The sequence below is a fragment of the Melospiza georgiana genome, chromosome 2, assembly GCF_028018845.1.
Source record: "Melospiza georgiana isolate bMelGeo1 chromosome 2, bMelGeo1.pri, whole genome shotgun sequence".
NCBI lineage: Eukaryota > Metazoa > Chordata > Aves > Passeriformes > Passerellidae > Melospiza > Melospiza georgiana.
In genome coordinates, this window is record NC_080431.1 from 102,979,902 (window position 1) to 102,995,366 (window position 15,465).

Below are 15,465 nucleotides of genomic sequence, written 5' to 3' on the forward strand. Positions count from 1 at the left end.
CAAAGGCTGCGGCGATGTCCTTGCAGGAGTGGGAAGCTCGTCCCGGACGGCTGTTGACAAAAAAGTGTAGCACGGAGCTGCTGAAAAAGTGGCATAAATGCCGTATATGGATAGGATTGCCTCAAAATTCCAAAGGCTTTGCTCTGCCCCAAAGGAGAAGCTCTCCTGCTGTGTTACAGTTACAGCTGGAGCTCCCGAAATGTTCTAGACTCTTCTCCCACAAGTCCTGAAAGCTTGCTGTCTCTAAATGAAAATAAATTTTAAAACCATGGTTTTTATAGCCGGCCCGGGAGCTTGAACACTGGGAAAGGAGCTGGGTTGGCATCACTTGGCTGTGTATTCCTGCTCTTCTCAAGGAGCCTTACCATCAGCCTTTTTTGCCGCTCCAACACTCTCCTGACTGCTGCTGGCTGCCAAGAAGGGGGTTCATGCCTTTCCTGTATGTTCCCAAAATTACATTTGGCAGCTCCTTCTTCTTGCCAAGATTTCTGATAAGAATTTTGTCAGATTTGTCTGTCATGACTCCCATGCAAATGTGCTTGTTGTGAGTGACAGTACAAGCTGACCTAGGCTGGAGTGCTGGCTGGGTTCCTGTTAGTTGAAGCTTGGACAGATGTGATTTGGAGATACTGATCCCAGGAAGGACTGAGGAGGAAATCAGGTACTTCATTCTGGGGACTGAAAGATGTGAAAACCTCAGCTGTATTGAATAAGAAAAGCATTGCTCATTGATGGAATTTTTGTCATGTGTTCAGAAGGATGGGACCAGCACTGGCAAATCTGGTTTCATCATCAGGTGGGTCAAGAACCTGAATTCTAGGGGGAGAAGGTGAGTGTGAGGCCAGAAGAGGAGAAGCTTCTCACCAGCAACAGCAGGGTGTGAAAGAAGAAGAGTGAGAAGCAAGGGTTTGTAGGGATCCTATCTCAGAAAAAACTGCAGCCTGAGTGTAAAGCTGTGGCCTTCAATTACATCTAGGAAAAAGCCCCCAAAATGGTGCCAGGAGAAGGAGGAATGCACCTGGGGGCTCTCCAGTGCAGCACCCCATGTGAGCTCTGGTAAATGGCAGTGATGACCTCCCTCCCTGGCTGTCACACTGCCCTGCAGAATCAAGCTGTCAAGTCACTCCAATTGTAGCTGTTGGGAAAAAATGCTTATAGTTTTAACTATTTTGAAATTTTTTTTTTTTAGATTAGTTCTTCATGTGCGTCCTCTAGAGAAGTTGTGGTTCTTGGTATGCAAACTTTAAAAGTCTGAAGAGAAATTGTAGCTGGTACATGACATAGCAGCCCCCTTTTTCTTTTCCTTTACTTTCCTGGCAGATGGTCACAAGCTCTGGATGTCCTTCTGAAGGAAATCAGGGATTGTGGCCAACCTTCATGCCTTTGGCCTGGCATGTTGGCTTTGGTGGTCTGACATCTGTGTTCTTCATTAGATTCATCTGGTTAGGCTGGATGTCATTCCTGTCAGTGATCAGTAAATCCCCCTGTATCAGCAGCCTTCTCCTGTTGTCATGTTCAAGGGAACTTGAAAAATTTGTCTGCCAAGGAGCCTAGGACAAACCTTAATGGAAAGGAGAGGAATCTTTGCCACTGCCAAGCTGAAAAAGGTGCTGCTAAATTTTGTCTCCACAGCTGGTTCACAAGGATGGGATAACATTCACTTTTCACTGGCTGTGGTGTTGTGTTGTGTATTCATAAAATTGTCACAGATCCTGGTCATATCCAGAGTCTGTCCTGGCCTGATCTGGGGTGAAGCCTATACTGAAGGTACCAACAGCTGAAGAAAGAATCAAATTTTCTTACTTTGGAAATCCTGCACTCAGTGTATTCACTCCCTCACTTAGAGCACATACAAGGTCAGAGTGAGACTGGAGGATAAATCGAGTAGAGAGCAAAGATGTAAAACCTGTGACAGCAGAGTAATTGCCATTTCCAAGCCTGGTCCTTGAATGCTCTCTAAAACATCTCATAAATTGAGTTAATGGAGGGAGAAGATGGAGGACACTCCAAGAGACTCCTGTGTCTTTGTTCAGGTAGCAGAGGCCATCATGCCTCAAGGAGACCTCTTCAGTGTTCACGAAAATATAGGAAAACTTTCTGCCAAGTACTCCGCGCTTTCCACTCCCACTCAGGCTCCTCTCAGGCTGAATTTGCCACTCTATCCCCCAGCCTCTTGGGTGACACTGCTCTTATTCCATGTCTGTATGGAGCAAAGACTATCACTGTTTGGTGAAGTGGCTTTGCTGCATGTTGTAAGTGGATGTATTAAATTAATGCATTTATTTACACTCCATACAAGCCTAAAACATGCACATTTATTATAAAAAATAATAGTAATTGACAAAAACAAGCTATCAGTCAATCAGAGAGTACTTCACTAAAGAGTTTTGAAGCAGTGCTGCTCTAGAGCCTGATGCAGTGACAAGGGAGACACAGTGCTCCTGGAAAAGAAATCTTGTTTTGTGGAACTCTGGTGTGAGACTGCACAAGTGGCTTGAAGTGAAGGACATTTCCTTTTCATGGTCCAGGAAAGCAGAAACTGTTGGAAGCCACAGAAGAAGTACATCAGTGAAAAATAGCACTGCTGAATGGAGAATTGTGGCCTAGAGATGTATCATAAACAGAGACTGGGTAATGAAACCAGGCAGGACAGCCAGAGACAGCCCAACAACTTGTGTGAAAAATTACAGTGTTTGCAGGTTTTGATCCTGCTGGTATTAAATAGGCTCCAAAACAAAAAGGAAAGTAGTATTTGGAATTTTTCCTCTGAAGAAAGATGACTAATTGTCTTTCCATTTAGTTTACTTTTACTTGATTTTGTCACTTCTAAGATTGCTGCACAGGGGGAGTGAGTATCCAACTCTCTCCCTCAGCAGTTGTTTTTTGCTGCTAGGAAATGGCAACAGGATCTAATAGATTTCTATAATTCCATGGAAAGGTTGGTTTTGCCTGGTTTCTACTGCATACAGCCAATCTTATTACCTGGCTGGAATACCTCCCATAAAGCAGCCAGGAAAAAAATCATGGTTTTCTCATTCAAGCACTTGGGTTTTGCTATTCATGGAATCCCACAGAAGCTGGCTGAAATTGCATGTTAGCGTACTTCTGAAACACAGGTTTCAAGTTGAAGGCTTAACAAACCGCAGTGCTGTCTGTGAAGGAAATTACCATTAAATGCAAACTGGAGAATGGGCTTCTTTTCTTGAAGCCAGATTTCTCTCTTAAATGCCAGAAAATTAGTTGGTTTTCCATTTTACAGACACTTCTCCCTTCCAAGCAGTTTGGAATTCATCTGTGGGATGTGAATTGCTAACAGAAGGGAGAAGGTGATTGGCAAGGCTGAAGGGTGTGCCTGTTTGCTCTCACGTGTGTGATCTGTGCCTCTCATGACCTGAGGTCTCAGTCACCTGGTCACCTCTGTGTGTTACAGTGCTCTGGCACCCCAGAGCATTCCCTTCTCTGTCAAATCAGGTCAGTGAAGGTGGAGAAGAGCATGGGGGTTTGGGAGCAGTCAAAGGATGTACACCAGGAGCAGCTTCCAGTCCTCTGGGCTTACAAACAAGTTACACCTCTTAGCAGGAGACAGGACAGGACAGCTGCTCCCAGTGCATTGGGTGTGACTGAGAAGAATCCTCTTTCACACGCCCTGCCAGTGAGTCACTCACCACTGCCATGCAGGATCCATCCCAGTACCTGACACTTGGTCTCTGGTCCTTCCTGGTCCCCAGCAGGAGCAGTGATGCCAAACAAAGCCTGCATGGTGCCTGTCTTCTGCCTTCCCAGATGTTCCAGCTTAAGTACTCATCAAATAGGGCTGAAAAAGTTTCCTGAGCACACAATGCAGAGTGGTGTCTGTGCTTATCCTCACATTTTAAGCCTGCCAGAAGTTGGTTTTGTACTGGCAGACCCAGGGCATATCTGTCCTTCAGCCAGCATAACACTACTATCAGCTCTAACAAGCCATCTGACTAATTTGGCAGAAATCTGTGTCTGATTTTGATGAAATGATTTACAGTAACACACAGGTCTGGTGTCAGTTATGAAGCCACACCATTTGACTATACTAGACTTGATTCTACTTTTTTTTTTTTTTTTTTAATTTGCTTTCTTGTTGTTGTTGTTGTTGTTGTTGTTTTGTTTGGTTTTTACTAGATTTTACTGTCTATTTAGTTGCAGGTCTGTTTCTGCTTTTGCAGCCTTGGGGCCACATCAGAGGACTTTAATACTGATGTATCAGCTGTGCTAGAAGACAAGGCCTGTCCTAGAGGTCTTTGGTTTGTATCTTTAAAACTGTACTTGACAAACTCTTGAAAGCTTCTGGCAATTTATGTAGAGTTGGCACAAACTGGAGTGGCAGAACTGTTGGGTGGGTTTCAGCTTTAAAATGGGTTTAACTGAAAGTTGAGTATGTGTCAGGACTTGTTGGTGGAGGAGAAAAAAAGGTGCAGTGACAACAGTAGATGGAGCTATTGGAAACTTAAAATGTGTTCGTCCTTGTGGTGCTGCAAAATATCTCTGTGCAAAGCTGAGGAACCTTTACCTGGTATGTTTTATTTCCTACTACTAATGCCCCTACCCACAAATGCTTCAGAACATTTTTGGCACTGTTCTCTGTAGTCATTTTACCAAATAGAGTAGTACCTGTCTGCATTCTACAGTTTGAATTTAAAGGAAATTGAATTTCTTATAAAAAATAAGCATGAACTATCCATAGTCCTATATATTGATACTATAATTAACATTTATATTTATAGCTTGAATCCAGATTTACACTGTAAGGCAAAAGTAATTAATTTTAATTATACTTTAAAATCCATTCAATGAGACAAGGGTTTCTTTAAACTGATACCCTTATTGTAGCTTTGGATATCTAAAGAGAAAACTAAGGTAAGGTCTGTGGAGGAAGAAGTAATTTTTATTTGATTGTTAGAATTGAGAAGACTCAGAGAGGCATGCAAACCATCCTGGAGGTGTGAAACACAAACCACAGATTGCAAGCTCTGTGGGGCTGGGAGGTGCTGCTCTGAGGTTAATTTAATTGATGTGGAGCAGGGCAAGGTGAAAGGTGACTGTACTCCAGGGCACGGGTAGAGGAGCTGTCAGAAAGCTTTTCAGAAAAGCTCTGAAGCTCTTTCTTAAGAGCTTTTCAGAAAAGCTCTGAAAACTTTTAGGAGTGAGCTGTGAGTAGATTTAAGATGGGATGCACAGGGAAATGGAGGAACAGAGAGATTTAATGACTTTCAAGGGATTTTCACTACATGCCTTCATAACTCAACTACAGGAAAATATTGATGTTTATTGACAATATTGATAAGAAGCACTGCACATCCACATTGTGGATGTGTTAAGCTCTTTCTTGTGTTTCATCACTTGTGTTGGTGATTTTATTCAGAGGACTGAATCAAAATAACCACTATGCAACTGTATTTCAATGTTTAAACACAATTCTGAACAGTTTGTCCATTAATAGGAATCAGGATAGACTTTCCCAAGAAAAAAGATCAAAGGATGCACATGAGTGTGCATAGTGGGATCGGGGATCAGGGGAAAGTTTTGGATAAATGCCTTGCCAAAGAGTCCCCTAACAGAAATTCATTTGTCTGGGTATCTTGCATCACCTTTTCAGCTGGACCTGTGATCCTAAGCCACACATCAGAGATAGTCTTCACCAATTAAAAACACCACTTCACATAAGAAAGTGGAACAAAAGGCTAAGTGAAATGCTTCCTACTTTGTTACCTTATTTTTTTGGCACTTAATTTGTAATCACACTCCCTAGCAAGATATTTTTTTGTATAATTACTGTTGTATTTTTAAATCTATAGCATATACCAATGTAGAATAGAATTAAATCATTGATTATTCAACCATAAACATTTTAAAAGTACCTTTAGATATTTAGGAGAGGAAACAGTTCACGCTAAATTATGGATCCCCCCCTGACTGCTCTCAGCCTGGAATGACCTTTCACATTGAGTAGTATGGTAAAGTATGATAAAAGTGGAAACAAAGAAGAGTGTTAATAGCCTTGAAGTCAAAATGCAGACCAAGCCCTGACACATCATTTTGTGTACTTATTTTGTTTTATTGGCCTAAGGAGCACTTTCCTTTTATCTTAATTTAAAACAGATTTTTTACCCCTGAGTTAAACGTTTTTTGTGAGGTTTTTAAGTAACTGCTGATGTAGGAGTCTGATAAATAAAATGAATGGCAGTACATCACTTGTAACCCCTGCTTGTTTGTTTTATTAATGGAGACTTTAATAAATGAGAACACAGATTTTACTTGGCCTGGTATCCACCTTGTACTTCTTTGCAGAAAGAACAATTCACTCCACAAGTCCACAATTAGAAGATGAAAACCTCTTTGGTATTTTAATGTTGAAATGCATTTACCAGTTATTTAGAAAATACAAAGGAAACAGGCAGCTGAAGGAGCTTCCTCAGATTCAGTTCTGGGTTCTCAAGATTTTTCTTTCCTTTTTTTTTCACACTACTGTAAATCAAAATAACTTTAATCACATAAATCCCGGCTTGCAGTGGTACAAGAAAACAAAAAATAAACTTAAGCAGATTCACATTTGTTTTTGCTGGAATACAGGGAAGGACCTTGCAAATCAGCTGGAGTGACTGCCCAGAGGATTCCTACAGATTTATATGTTTGCAGTGTATATGAGTACAGCAGGATTTATGTGTGCTCTGCCAGCCCTCCAATGAATAATTCTTGCCATAAGCAATGTCACAGCATATGACCTGTGATAGCTTTTGAAGTAAATGAGAGCAGTGCTTTCAGGAGGTGCTTTGATTTCTTCCATGTCACCAGCATTTGGTAAGGCCTCAGGTACCTCTGTCCTTCTGCAAGTCAAGAACAGTTTTTGCAATTAAATAAATATTTCCTGACTCTTTCAAGCAGTGCACATATTTAGCTATTTTTCTGATTCATATTCTTCCTTGTCCCCTTCCTGAAGAAAGCACATATAAAAAGAAGCTAGCTACTCATAAAAACTGATGGCTTGAGAAACTTCATGTGTGTTTATTTAGAATTAAAAATTTATATTTAAGTACTGTCATTCCTATTACATACATAACACAAATATCACTTTAAAGACATCCCTCACTATATAAAGATTAAGACACACCACAACAGGAATTTTTAGCACTATTTTTCTGCCTATGAAATCTGTAAATCATGTCCATATGCCTAAAAAGCAAGTCATGCTGAACACAGTAATAAAAGGCCTTTCAGACTTCAAAGAGAACATTCCCCTGCTCAATAACCTTCTCTCTCTGAGGGTCATTTAGTCATAGGTTAAGAGTTAATGACATCAGTCAAAAAACAGATCTGCTATGAATTTTACATACCTCATTTAATTCTTTGAATTGTTATATTAAATATCCTAATTAAAAGTTAATCTGTTAAATCAATATGAAAAATAACATAAAGCATTTCTATTTTAAAGTTTGTTGAATATTCTTAAATTAAAAATCCCGAATTTCACCAACTAAATAGCATTGAATTTTTATAGATTCTCACCAAAATCTAATTATCTGCATGTGTTTGCATCTTCACCCAGACCCTCCTCTTAGTCCTGGTCTTCCACATAGAGGATTTGTGGCTATGCCATAGAGTTAGTGACATAGAGGTAGTTAGTTAATTAGTTAGAGTTAGATCTACTTGGGGCTGTGGCAGTGAAGACCATCACACAGCACTGTCACTCACAGCAATGTGTTTCAATTCTTGAGCTTTTCCACATGGTGTTTCAGTGAATGTTACAGATTTGCACTGCATGCTCTGGCTTTGGTAATTTTCTAATGGTTAGGACAGCAGGGTAGCAAAGAGCAGCACCCTACAAGAGACTGGCACAGGGCCTTAGGGGCAGATGATCTGCTGGGGTAGGAATTTATTGTAAAAGAAATTTATTGTAAAAGAATTTATTGTATTTATTGTAAAAGAAATAGGCTGCAAGATGCCTGTAGGTTGCACCAGAGCCGACAACCCTGCAGAAGTACACTCATAAGGCTTCTAGAAACTAGGGCTGAGAACCTCTATGGAGAATCCAAGCTATAAATTAGATAAACCTGTGTGTTGGCTGCATAGGTCATGCTTGCTAGTGAATGCCACCACAAGCAGTTTCCTTTTCCATCTTCACAGTAAGCCTAAGAACCATTCTTAATCCACAAGCTTTCAGACACATTGCTCCTGCAAAACAGAAATCCCTCACAGGTAGGAGAACCTGTAGGGGGTTAAATTCAGTGAAAATAACGCTGAATTTTACATTGACCTCCAGATATATTTTTGATGATCACAAATCCTCTGTTGCTTGAGCATGTTTGTATCTGTCCTGGTTTGGGCTGGGATAGAGATAACTTTCTTCTGAGTAGCTGGTACAGTGCTGTGTCTTGTTTTTAGTGTGAGAATAATATTGATAACACACTGATGTTTTGGCTATTACTAAGCAGTGCTTACTCTAAATCAAGAGCTTTCCAATTTCCCATGCTCTGACAGAGAGCAGATGCACAAGAAGCTGTGAGGAAGCAAAGCCAGAATGGCTGACCCCAATGGGCCAAAGTGATATCCCATTTCACAGATCATGCCCACTATATAAACTGGGGGAGTCAGGGAAGGGGAGTCCCATCACCACTGGGATGCACTGGGCACTGGTCAGTGGGTGGTGAGCAATTCTGTTGTACATCATTTGTGTTTCTTGGGGTTTATTCCTCTCTCTCCCCTTTCCATTGCAACTACTACAAGTGGTAGCATTATTATTTTTATTGCTGTTGTAGCTGTTATATTTAATTTTGTTTCAAATTTGTCAAATTGTTCCTACTTCAACCCATGAGGTTTGCTTTTTCTTTCCAAATCTCCCCACCAGTGTGGTGGTAGGGCAAGTGAGTTGTGGGGCACTTAGTTACCAGCTGGAGTTAAACCACAACATTATCAAAAATATTTGTCTAAGTGTTGAACAAAGTGATCCACAAGATTTAAGAGCAAAATTTTGAGGTTAAAGGTTAAATTCACCCAGAGGCTTAGACTGAAAGCAGCATATGCATATAGCAAGATCTCATCTCACTCCATCCCACTGGGATCTTCAGTCCTGCATTGCACTGGTCGCTTTTCCAGTGGAATGGGGAAATGTGAAAAGCTCAGAGCAGGATTCACAGTGGTGGCCAGTGATGGTACCTTTTCAGCCTGGGTATTCTAATGGCCATTGTAATCTCCTGGAGGTTAGGTGGTTCATGTTGAAATCCCTCTCTAGCTCTGTAAGGAGATCTTTGGGACTTGGTTTTCATCCCCTCAGTGACTGCTTTATCTGAGAGTCTTCTGGGGTTGAAGCAGACTTGTCTCTCTGGCAAGAGCATTCCGTTTTAAAAAATGAAGTGAATTTATTCACTGGTCAGGACATAAAACTAAGGAAGCCTCTACAGATCAACACTGACAAGACACAGATGTAATTAATACAGCATTCCAGTTGCTAAACTCTAGGATAAGCTAGGAAATGTAAAAGCTTGATTTCTTTCCACAGAATTTAGCTTTACAAATACCTTTGTCTGGTTTTGCATAAAGGTGCATTTTTACTGCATGTACCTCTGGTGCTACCAGCTGTGTCAGGTTTGCCTCTGCAGCTCCCTGGCTTTCTGAGGAGTGGGCTACAGGTGTAACTTATTGGCAGCACAGCCACTTGGTCAGAGTGCCCCCAGATGAGATAGAGGAGAAGCGATGGGGAAGTTCACTCACTCCTTTCACTCCCCTGTGGAGCTCAGGGACCGCACCACCACACAGGTGTTTGTATTTAGAGCTTCTCGGAGGAGCAGGAGAGATGTAAGGGTGTGCTTGTTGTGCCAGGCTGCTTCACCTGGTGCTGCACTGGGATTGCCTTCCCCTTCCTGTCCATGCAGAGTCCATGCTGGTGGCACATGTCCTTCTCTGGAGGGGCACCCACAAGCAGGAGCCCAGTGCAGCCCAGGGTATCCCTGCTCCCCCAGGATGCTCACGGGTCACAGGATCCCAGGCCAGCTCACAGGACAGGCAGCACAAACAGCCTGCAGGTGTGTTTGCAGAGACCTAGGTCCCAGCTGGCTTAGGAAACACTCTCAACACTCAGGATCAAAGCCTAAATGCCTTACTGAAACTAAAGGCGTGTTAAATTGTTTGGTGCTTTGTCCAGCCATTCAATCAGTCTTACAGGATTTGCCTCTAATTTTACTATAAAGCAATATGGTTTTCCTATATGAATAATAAAAAAAAATCTTAGTTGCACATCAGAAATCCATTTCCTGTTCCCTGTGTTGTGTCAAACATTTCATCTCTGTAGCTTTTTTTTCATATACTCTATTCCCTTTGTTCACAGTGCAGTGTAGAATTGGAGAATTCAGCAACTAGGAAAAAATCATACCAATGTCAAGACTACACTTCAAGTTCAGGATTATTGCTCATAATATTTTCTCTGGACTAGCTCACAGCAGACTTCAGTGGCTCAGAAAACAGTACTGCCCTTTTCTGATCTGGTTAAAGCACTGTTACTCAGGCCTCACACTGGGGAGAGGAATTTCAGTGCGAAGGAGATATTTTCATTGCATGGTAGGCTAAAAGGAAAACCTTCTTCTAGTCAACAGTGCTTTTCCAAAAAATCACTGAAGAGTCAGTACTAGTGGGCTGCTATCCCCTTAGGAAGATTAACACACTACACCAGGAGCAAATAAATAAATCACACATGCTGTCAAGCAGACATGGGAAAAATGCTTCCTTTTTACAGAAACTATTGGGTCAAGTGACCTTGTTTAGACCTGGGTTTGGGCAGGAGCCAGTCCCTGTAGAACAAATGTAAGAAAATTGTACTTGAAATGGCTATGGGGTTTTTCTTATCTCCTTTTTGTTGGGCAGAGTTTTAAAATAACAGAGAAAAATCAAATCCACTCGAATAACTGATGTATTTATTTTCTTATATACACTTAAATATGGCACATCTGACAGTAGTTGTACAATAAACACAAAATGATAATCAAAGCTGAACAGTAGATCAAATAACTCAGTGCTGAACCTATTAGAAGCCAAATCCTGTACACTGAATTTCTGAAGAAAGTTTTACCCAGGAGCTGCATTAGCTAAGGATTCAGAGGCTAAGATTATCAAGTCTCAATTTCTGAACGACTGGCTGGAGACTGTGACTCTATTTCCAATACACAGTTTCATCTTCCATAATGTAACATTAAACTGCTACTTTCCAAGCTTTCTTCCATGTAGCCAGAAATTCATCAGCTGTTGTTACCTCTTAGAGAGCAATTACCAGTGTCCCAGAGGATTCACTTGCCGTTAGTGATTACTCTAATAAATAAATGCAGACTGGATTAATTCTTCTGCTATTAATGTGGAAGATGTTCATGTTTACTATTGTTTGAAAGTCAGTGACAGCTACTTTGCAAGCAGTGGATTTTCAAAGAATAGGGGAAGCTCAGTCAAGGAGTTTCTCTGCTTTGGGACCCATGAGAACCTCTCTTCTCCTTTGGACAGCGACAATGCCTGGAACAGACTGGTTTGGCAGTTGGGCATGTTCTGGGTTGGGATGGACATCTGTCTTCACAACTGTTTGATTAAGGAGAAAGAACACAAAAGACAAAAGCATTTTAATATAAAAATTCTTCGCTGTCAAATTCCTCAAATTTTTCATCATTGAACACTGCAATGCTCCCTACACACTGTTTGGAAAGGTGTTGACATCCTACAACAGAGGGAGACAAGAATTTGCTGCCTCGCAATTTCTGTCTACAGCAACATGTCTTGCAGTGGTCCATTTGTCCAGATTCACAACTTAAGTGATGCTTTCCTTTCTTGAGAGCAGTGAAGTCCTGAGGGTTAGCACTGGAAAGTGCTGCCCTTGGACTCTGAAAAGCAGCTGATCTCACTTCATGGTTCAGCTTTGCTCCTCCAGAAATACTGCATGGAAGTCTGGCATTAAGGTATCCTGCATCCAGGTTACAGGAATTTCTAGAAGCCAAATTCATGTAAACAAGTGATTACAATGCTCCCCTCCCACCTGTCTGAAACATATAAATAACCAATTTTTTCATGCTCAGTTTTAGCTCTGCTAATTGTTTTAGCTATTTTTATACTTTCTATTTTGTGTTTGTCCTTGTCGTCAAAGTTGAACCTGAAGATGCAAATGTTAATTCTTCCACAGCATCTTCCCTGTGAATGAACCTATGAAATCACTGGGAATGAACCCTCTGGGGATCACTCAGTGAGCTACAGCTCTGCCAAGGTACCCAGGGAAACTGGATGCTGACTATCCTTATATAAACTTTGAGACTAAGCTGCTGCATGCTCCTGGGCCTCTACATGGGACTAAAGCTTTCTGAAAAATTTAAAATTTAACTAATCCATAAGGGCATTTTCTATCTGAGATTTGACACAAAAACCTCAAAACCAATAATACAAACAGATTAGAGAAATTCATGGAGCATAGTAGCCCCAGAACCATTTTCCTGCTTCTCAGTGGAGTCAGAGCTGGTTAAGTAGATATCTCAAAACTAATAATACAAACAGATTAGGGAAATTCATGGAGCATAGTAGCCCCAGAACCATTTTCCTGCTTCTCAGTGGAGTCAGAGCTGGTTGAGTAGATTTATATGTGTACAAAATTACATTAGGTTTAGAAAATTACTTGCTCTGAGGACAAACTGGATAAGGAATGTGCTGTGTGCTCTGAGTGCAAATTTAGGGAGCCTTTGTCCCTAACCATCCATGAGATTGCCTTCAGCTGGCACAGAGAACAGCTGGCACAGGATGGGTCCTGCCTACCTACAAAACTGTATCTCATTGCAAAAACTAATACCAGTTGTAGTACAGTTTTAATCATCATTCCCTAAAAATTAGCAAAAAAAATAAAGGTAGTAAGTATTGACACTCGAATAACAGCCTTGTCCAGATTTCTTAAAAATACAAACAAACTTTGGAGTCCTTTTATACTATAAATATTATTATTATTATTATTATTATTATTATTATTATTATTATTATTATTATTATTATTATTATTATTATTATTATTATCTCTCTAACTTCAGCAAGGCTTTTTATCCCAAGTGTACCTCCCAGCCAATTAAATACTTGCATCTCTAATTCAGCTCTTGCAGTGTAGACCCTGAATGGCAAGGATCACTTACCTGCAGGTTTCAGCATGAAATATCTTGTGTTTTAGAGCACAGCTCTCCTGGCTCTCCCTACACAAATAGCAGCTGCAGTTCTCTTTACTTTGAAAGAAATCTGTGGGACACTTATGTCTACAGATGCATTCACAATTTTCTTCATCAAATTCCATATGTTGTCCACACATAGCCAGCTCAGCAAGAGAAGGGAGTCCTGCAAAAGCATATACATCTTTTAGCAGTAAGCTTTACATGGATAAATCCTGCTTTTGAAGAGACTCTGTATGTTCTATATTCATTAGGACTCACACATGTACTTTCTGATAGATTCTAGACTTCACAATTTCTGTTGCAACTTCCTGTGCAGAAAAGGACTCAAGAGGATTGCGCTGATTATTTCACTTTATTCTAATTTTGCTATTTCTTGTGGGTTGAACTCAGCACAAAAAAAAATGTTGGGAGATGTATATTGCAAGAGCCTAGTGTTATGCTTTGGAATGCACAAATATTTACTGGACAGGAAATTTTAAAAAGATAACCTCAAAAGGATTTAGTCTTTAGTTTTAGGATTTAGGATTTGTACCCGTGACAAAAAGGCACATCCATGCAAACTACCACACCCATCACATGTGTACTTCACTGCACAGTCCCTGCAGAATTTTTTTAGCAGTAATGCTATGTCTACTATGGGGCAAGCTAGCCTAGCACTTCAACTAGGAGCACATTCATATTTGTCAAAGATGAAAGAAAATACCTCGTTTCAGAAAAAAAGCCAGAACAGCCAAGGGAACTCACTGTCTAATATCTTCCCTGAAAATGCACATCTGGAGCACAATATGAAGCTAATCCTAGCAAAAAGGGAACACATTTTGTAAAAGCTTTATTAAAATGCAAGCAGCACATCCCTGGTTAAAGGTCATGGCATATAAGGTGTCATTGGGAAGGTAATTTCCTGTAGCTTTACAATTAGCTCTTAGATATAACCTATGGAATGTGAAATGTAACCTGCACCTCTGCCATCTGATCCCTGAGCTCAGTGGCCAGCAAAGGCTTGCACCTTACTTGAAAGAAACTTTCATTATTATTTTCTCAGTGATGAAAAACCAGTATCTCAACAGAGTAAAACCTAAGGCCTATTGAAAGCAAGGAGGGAGTCTGCCCAAAATTCTTGGAAGACAAACCCTTCCCTTTGGGTGATAAAACCTGGCATGTGTGAAGTGGTGTTGAGTGTTTCAATCTCACTTTGTTTCAACATCAAAGACAGATTTTAAGTTATTTTGTCCCAGCCACTTGCCAAACACAATGTACTTCAGAGAATGGTATTTTTGTGAGGAAGTATTGAGTGTATGTCAACAAAAGCCATAATTGCCTTTGTTGCAAGCCACAGATTTTAATGCTCCAAGCTGACTATACAAAAGACTCTGAGTTTAGAGGGCTCTGGCTATTCTCAGGCCTTCAGACTCAGGCTAAAATAGAGTACTAATCTTTTCTGGACTGAAAAGTCTAACTTGTGTTTGATTGCCTAACCTGATGGGCAGAGGATCTTATCCAGAGTGAGAAAAGATCCAACAGAAACCCCTATGCAAATTATTTCTTGCTTATTAACATTAGGAGACTGCAATCAGCAGACCAGTTTATGAGGTTATTTAGCTTTATTTTAGTTTGCTAGTCTAGGAATTGCTCACCAGATTGAGTGGTTTATTCTTTCTCTTGCTGAATATAGCTTAAAGCACAAAGGCAAGGTTTCCTTCTCTGTTTCCTCTAGTGCTATGATTGTGTTATTTTAACCAATACAATTTACTGAGAAAAACAATTTTTAAAAACTTTACACAGGACTTGGAGAAAAAAAAATTATTTCTCTTAATATTTATTGCGAACAAGTATGTTTAGACGTACACAATTATCACCCAGAACATTTCCTGCCATTTTCTTTGACAAACTAAAATTTTACAGGAGAAGCAGAGGAAGAAAGGCAGTTACTATTCTTCCATAAATTTTATCCTTTTCCATTTCCTTCCACAGAGCTGAAGAAGCATAAACATATGCTCCTGAGTATGTAGGGTATATCTGTTTGAAGGATTCCTGAATAACTTAAGATTATCATTAAAAGTACTCAAGTATTTTGAAAAGTTATATAATTTTTTGCACTGACAACAGGTAACATGCAGGACTGGTTTTTTTTATCTTATTGCTTATTAATTACTTTCTTAAAAACTAAAGATAAAATAATAATAAAAAAAAGTACCTGCCTCATGCAATGTATTCTAGTGCATTTTTTTCTATAGTTGAGAAGATTTCCTAATGCTCGTCATAGAATTTAAGG

At 40.2% G+C, this 15,465-nt stretch overlaps 1 protein-coding gene across 1 annotated transcript in view; it reads right to left on the minus strand.

Annotated features, from left to right (window-relative positions):
- Window positions 1-10,914: 10,914 nt before the first annotated feature.
- The window catches only part of VEGFD (vascular endothelial growth factor D), a 30,489-nt gene continuing 25,938 nt past the window's right edge, over window positions 10,915-15,465 (minus strand). The window contains exons 6-7 of the mRNA XM_058018370.1: window positions 13,161-13,356; window positions 10,915-11,580 (exon numbers count right to left, since the gene is read on the minus strand). Coding sequence (XP_057874353.1) covers window positions 11,454-11,580; window positions 13,161-13,356 — 323 coding nt within the window. The 3' untranslated portion in view covers window positions 10,915-11,453. The remainder of the gene's footprint in view (window positions 11,581-13,160; window positions 13,357-15,465) is intronic.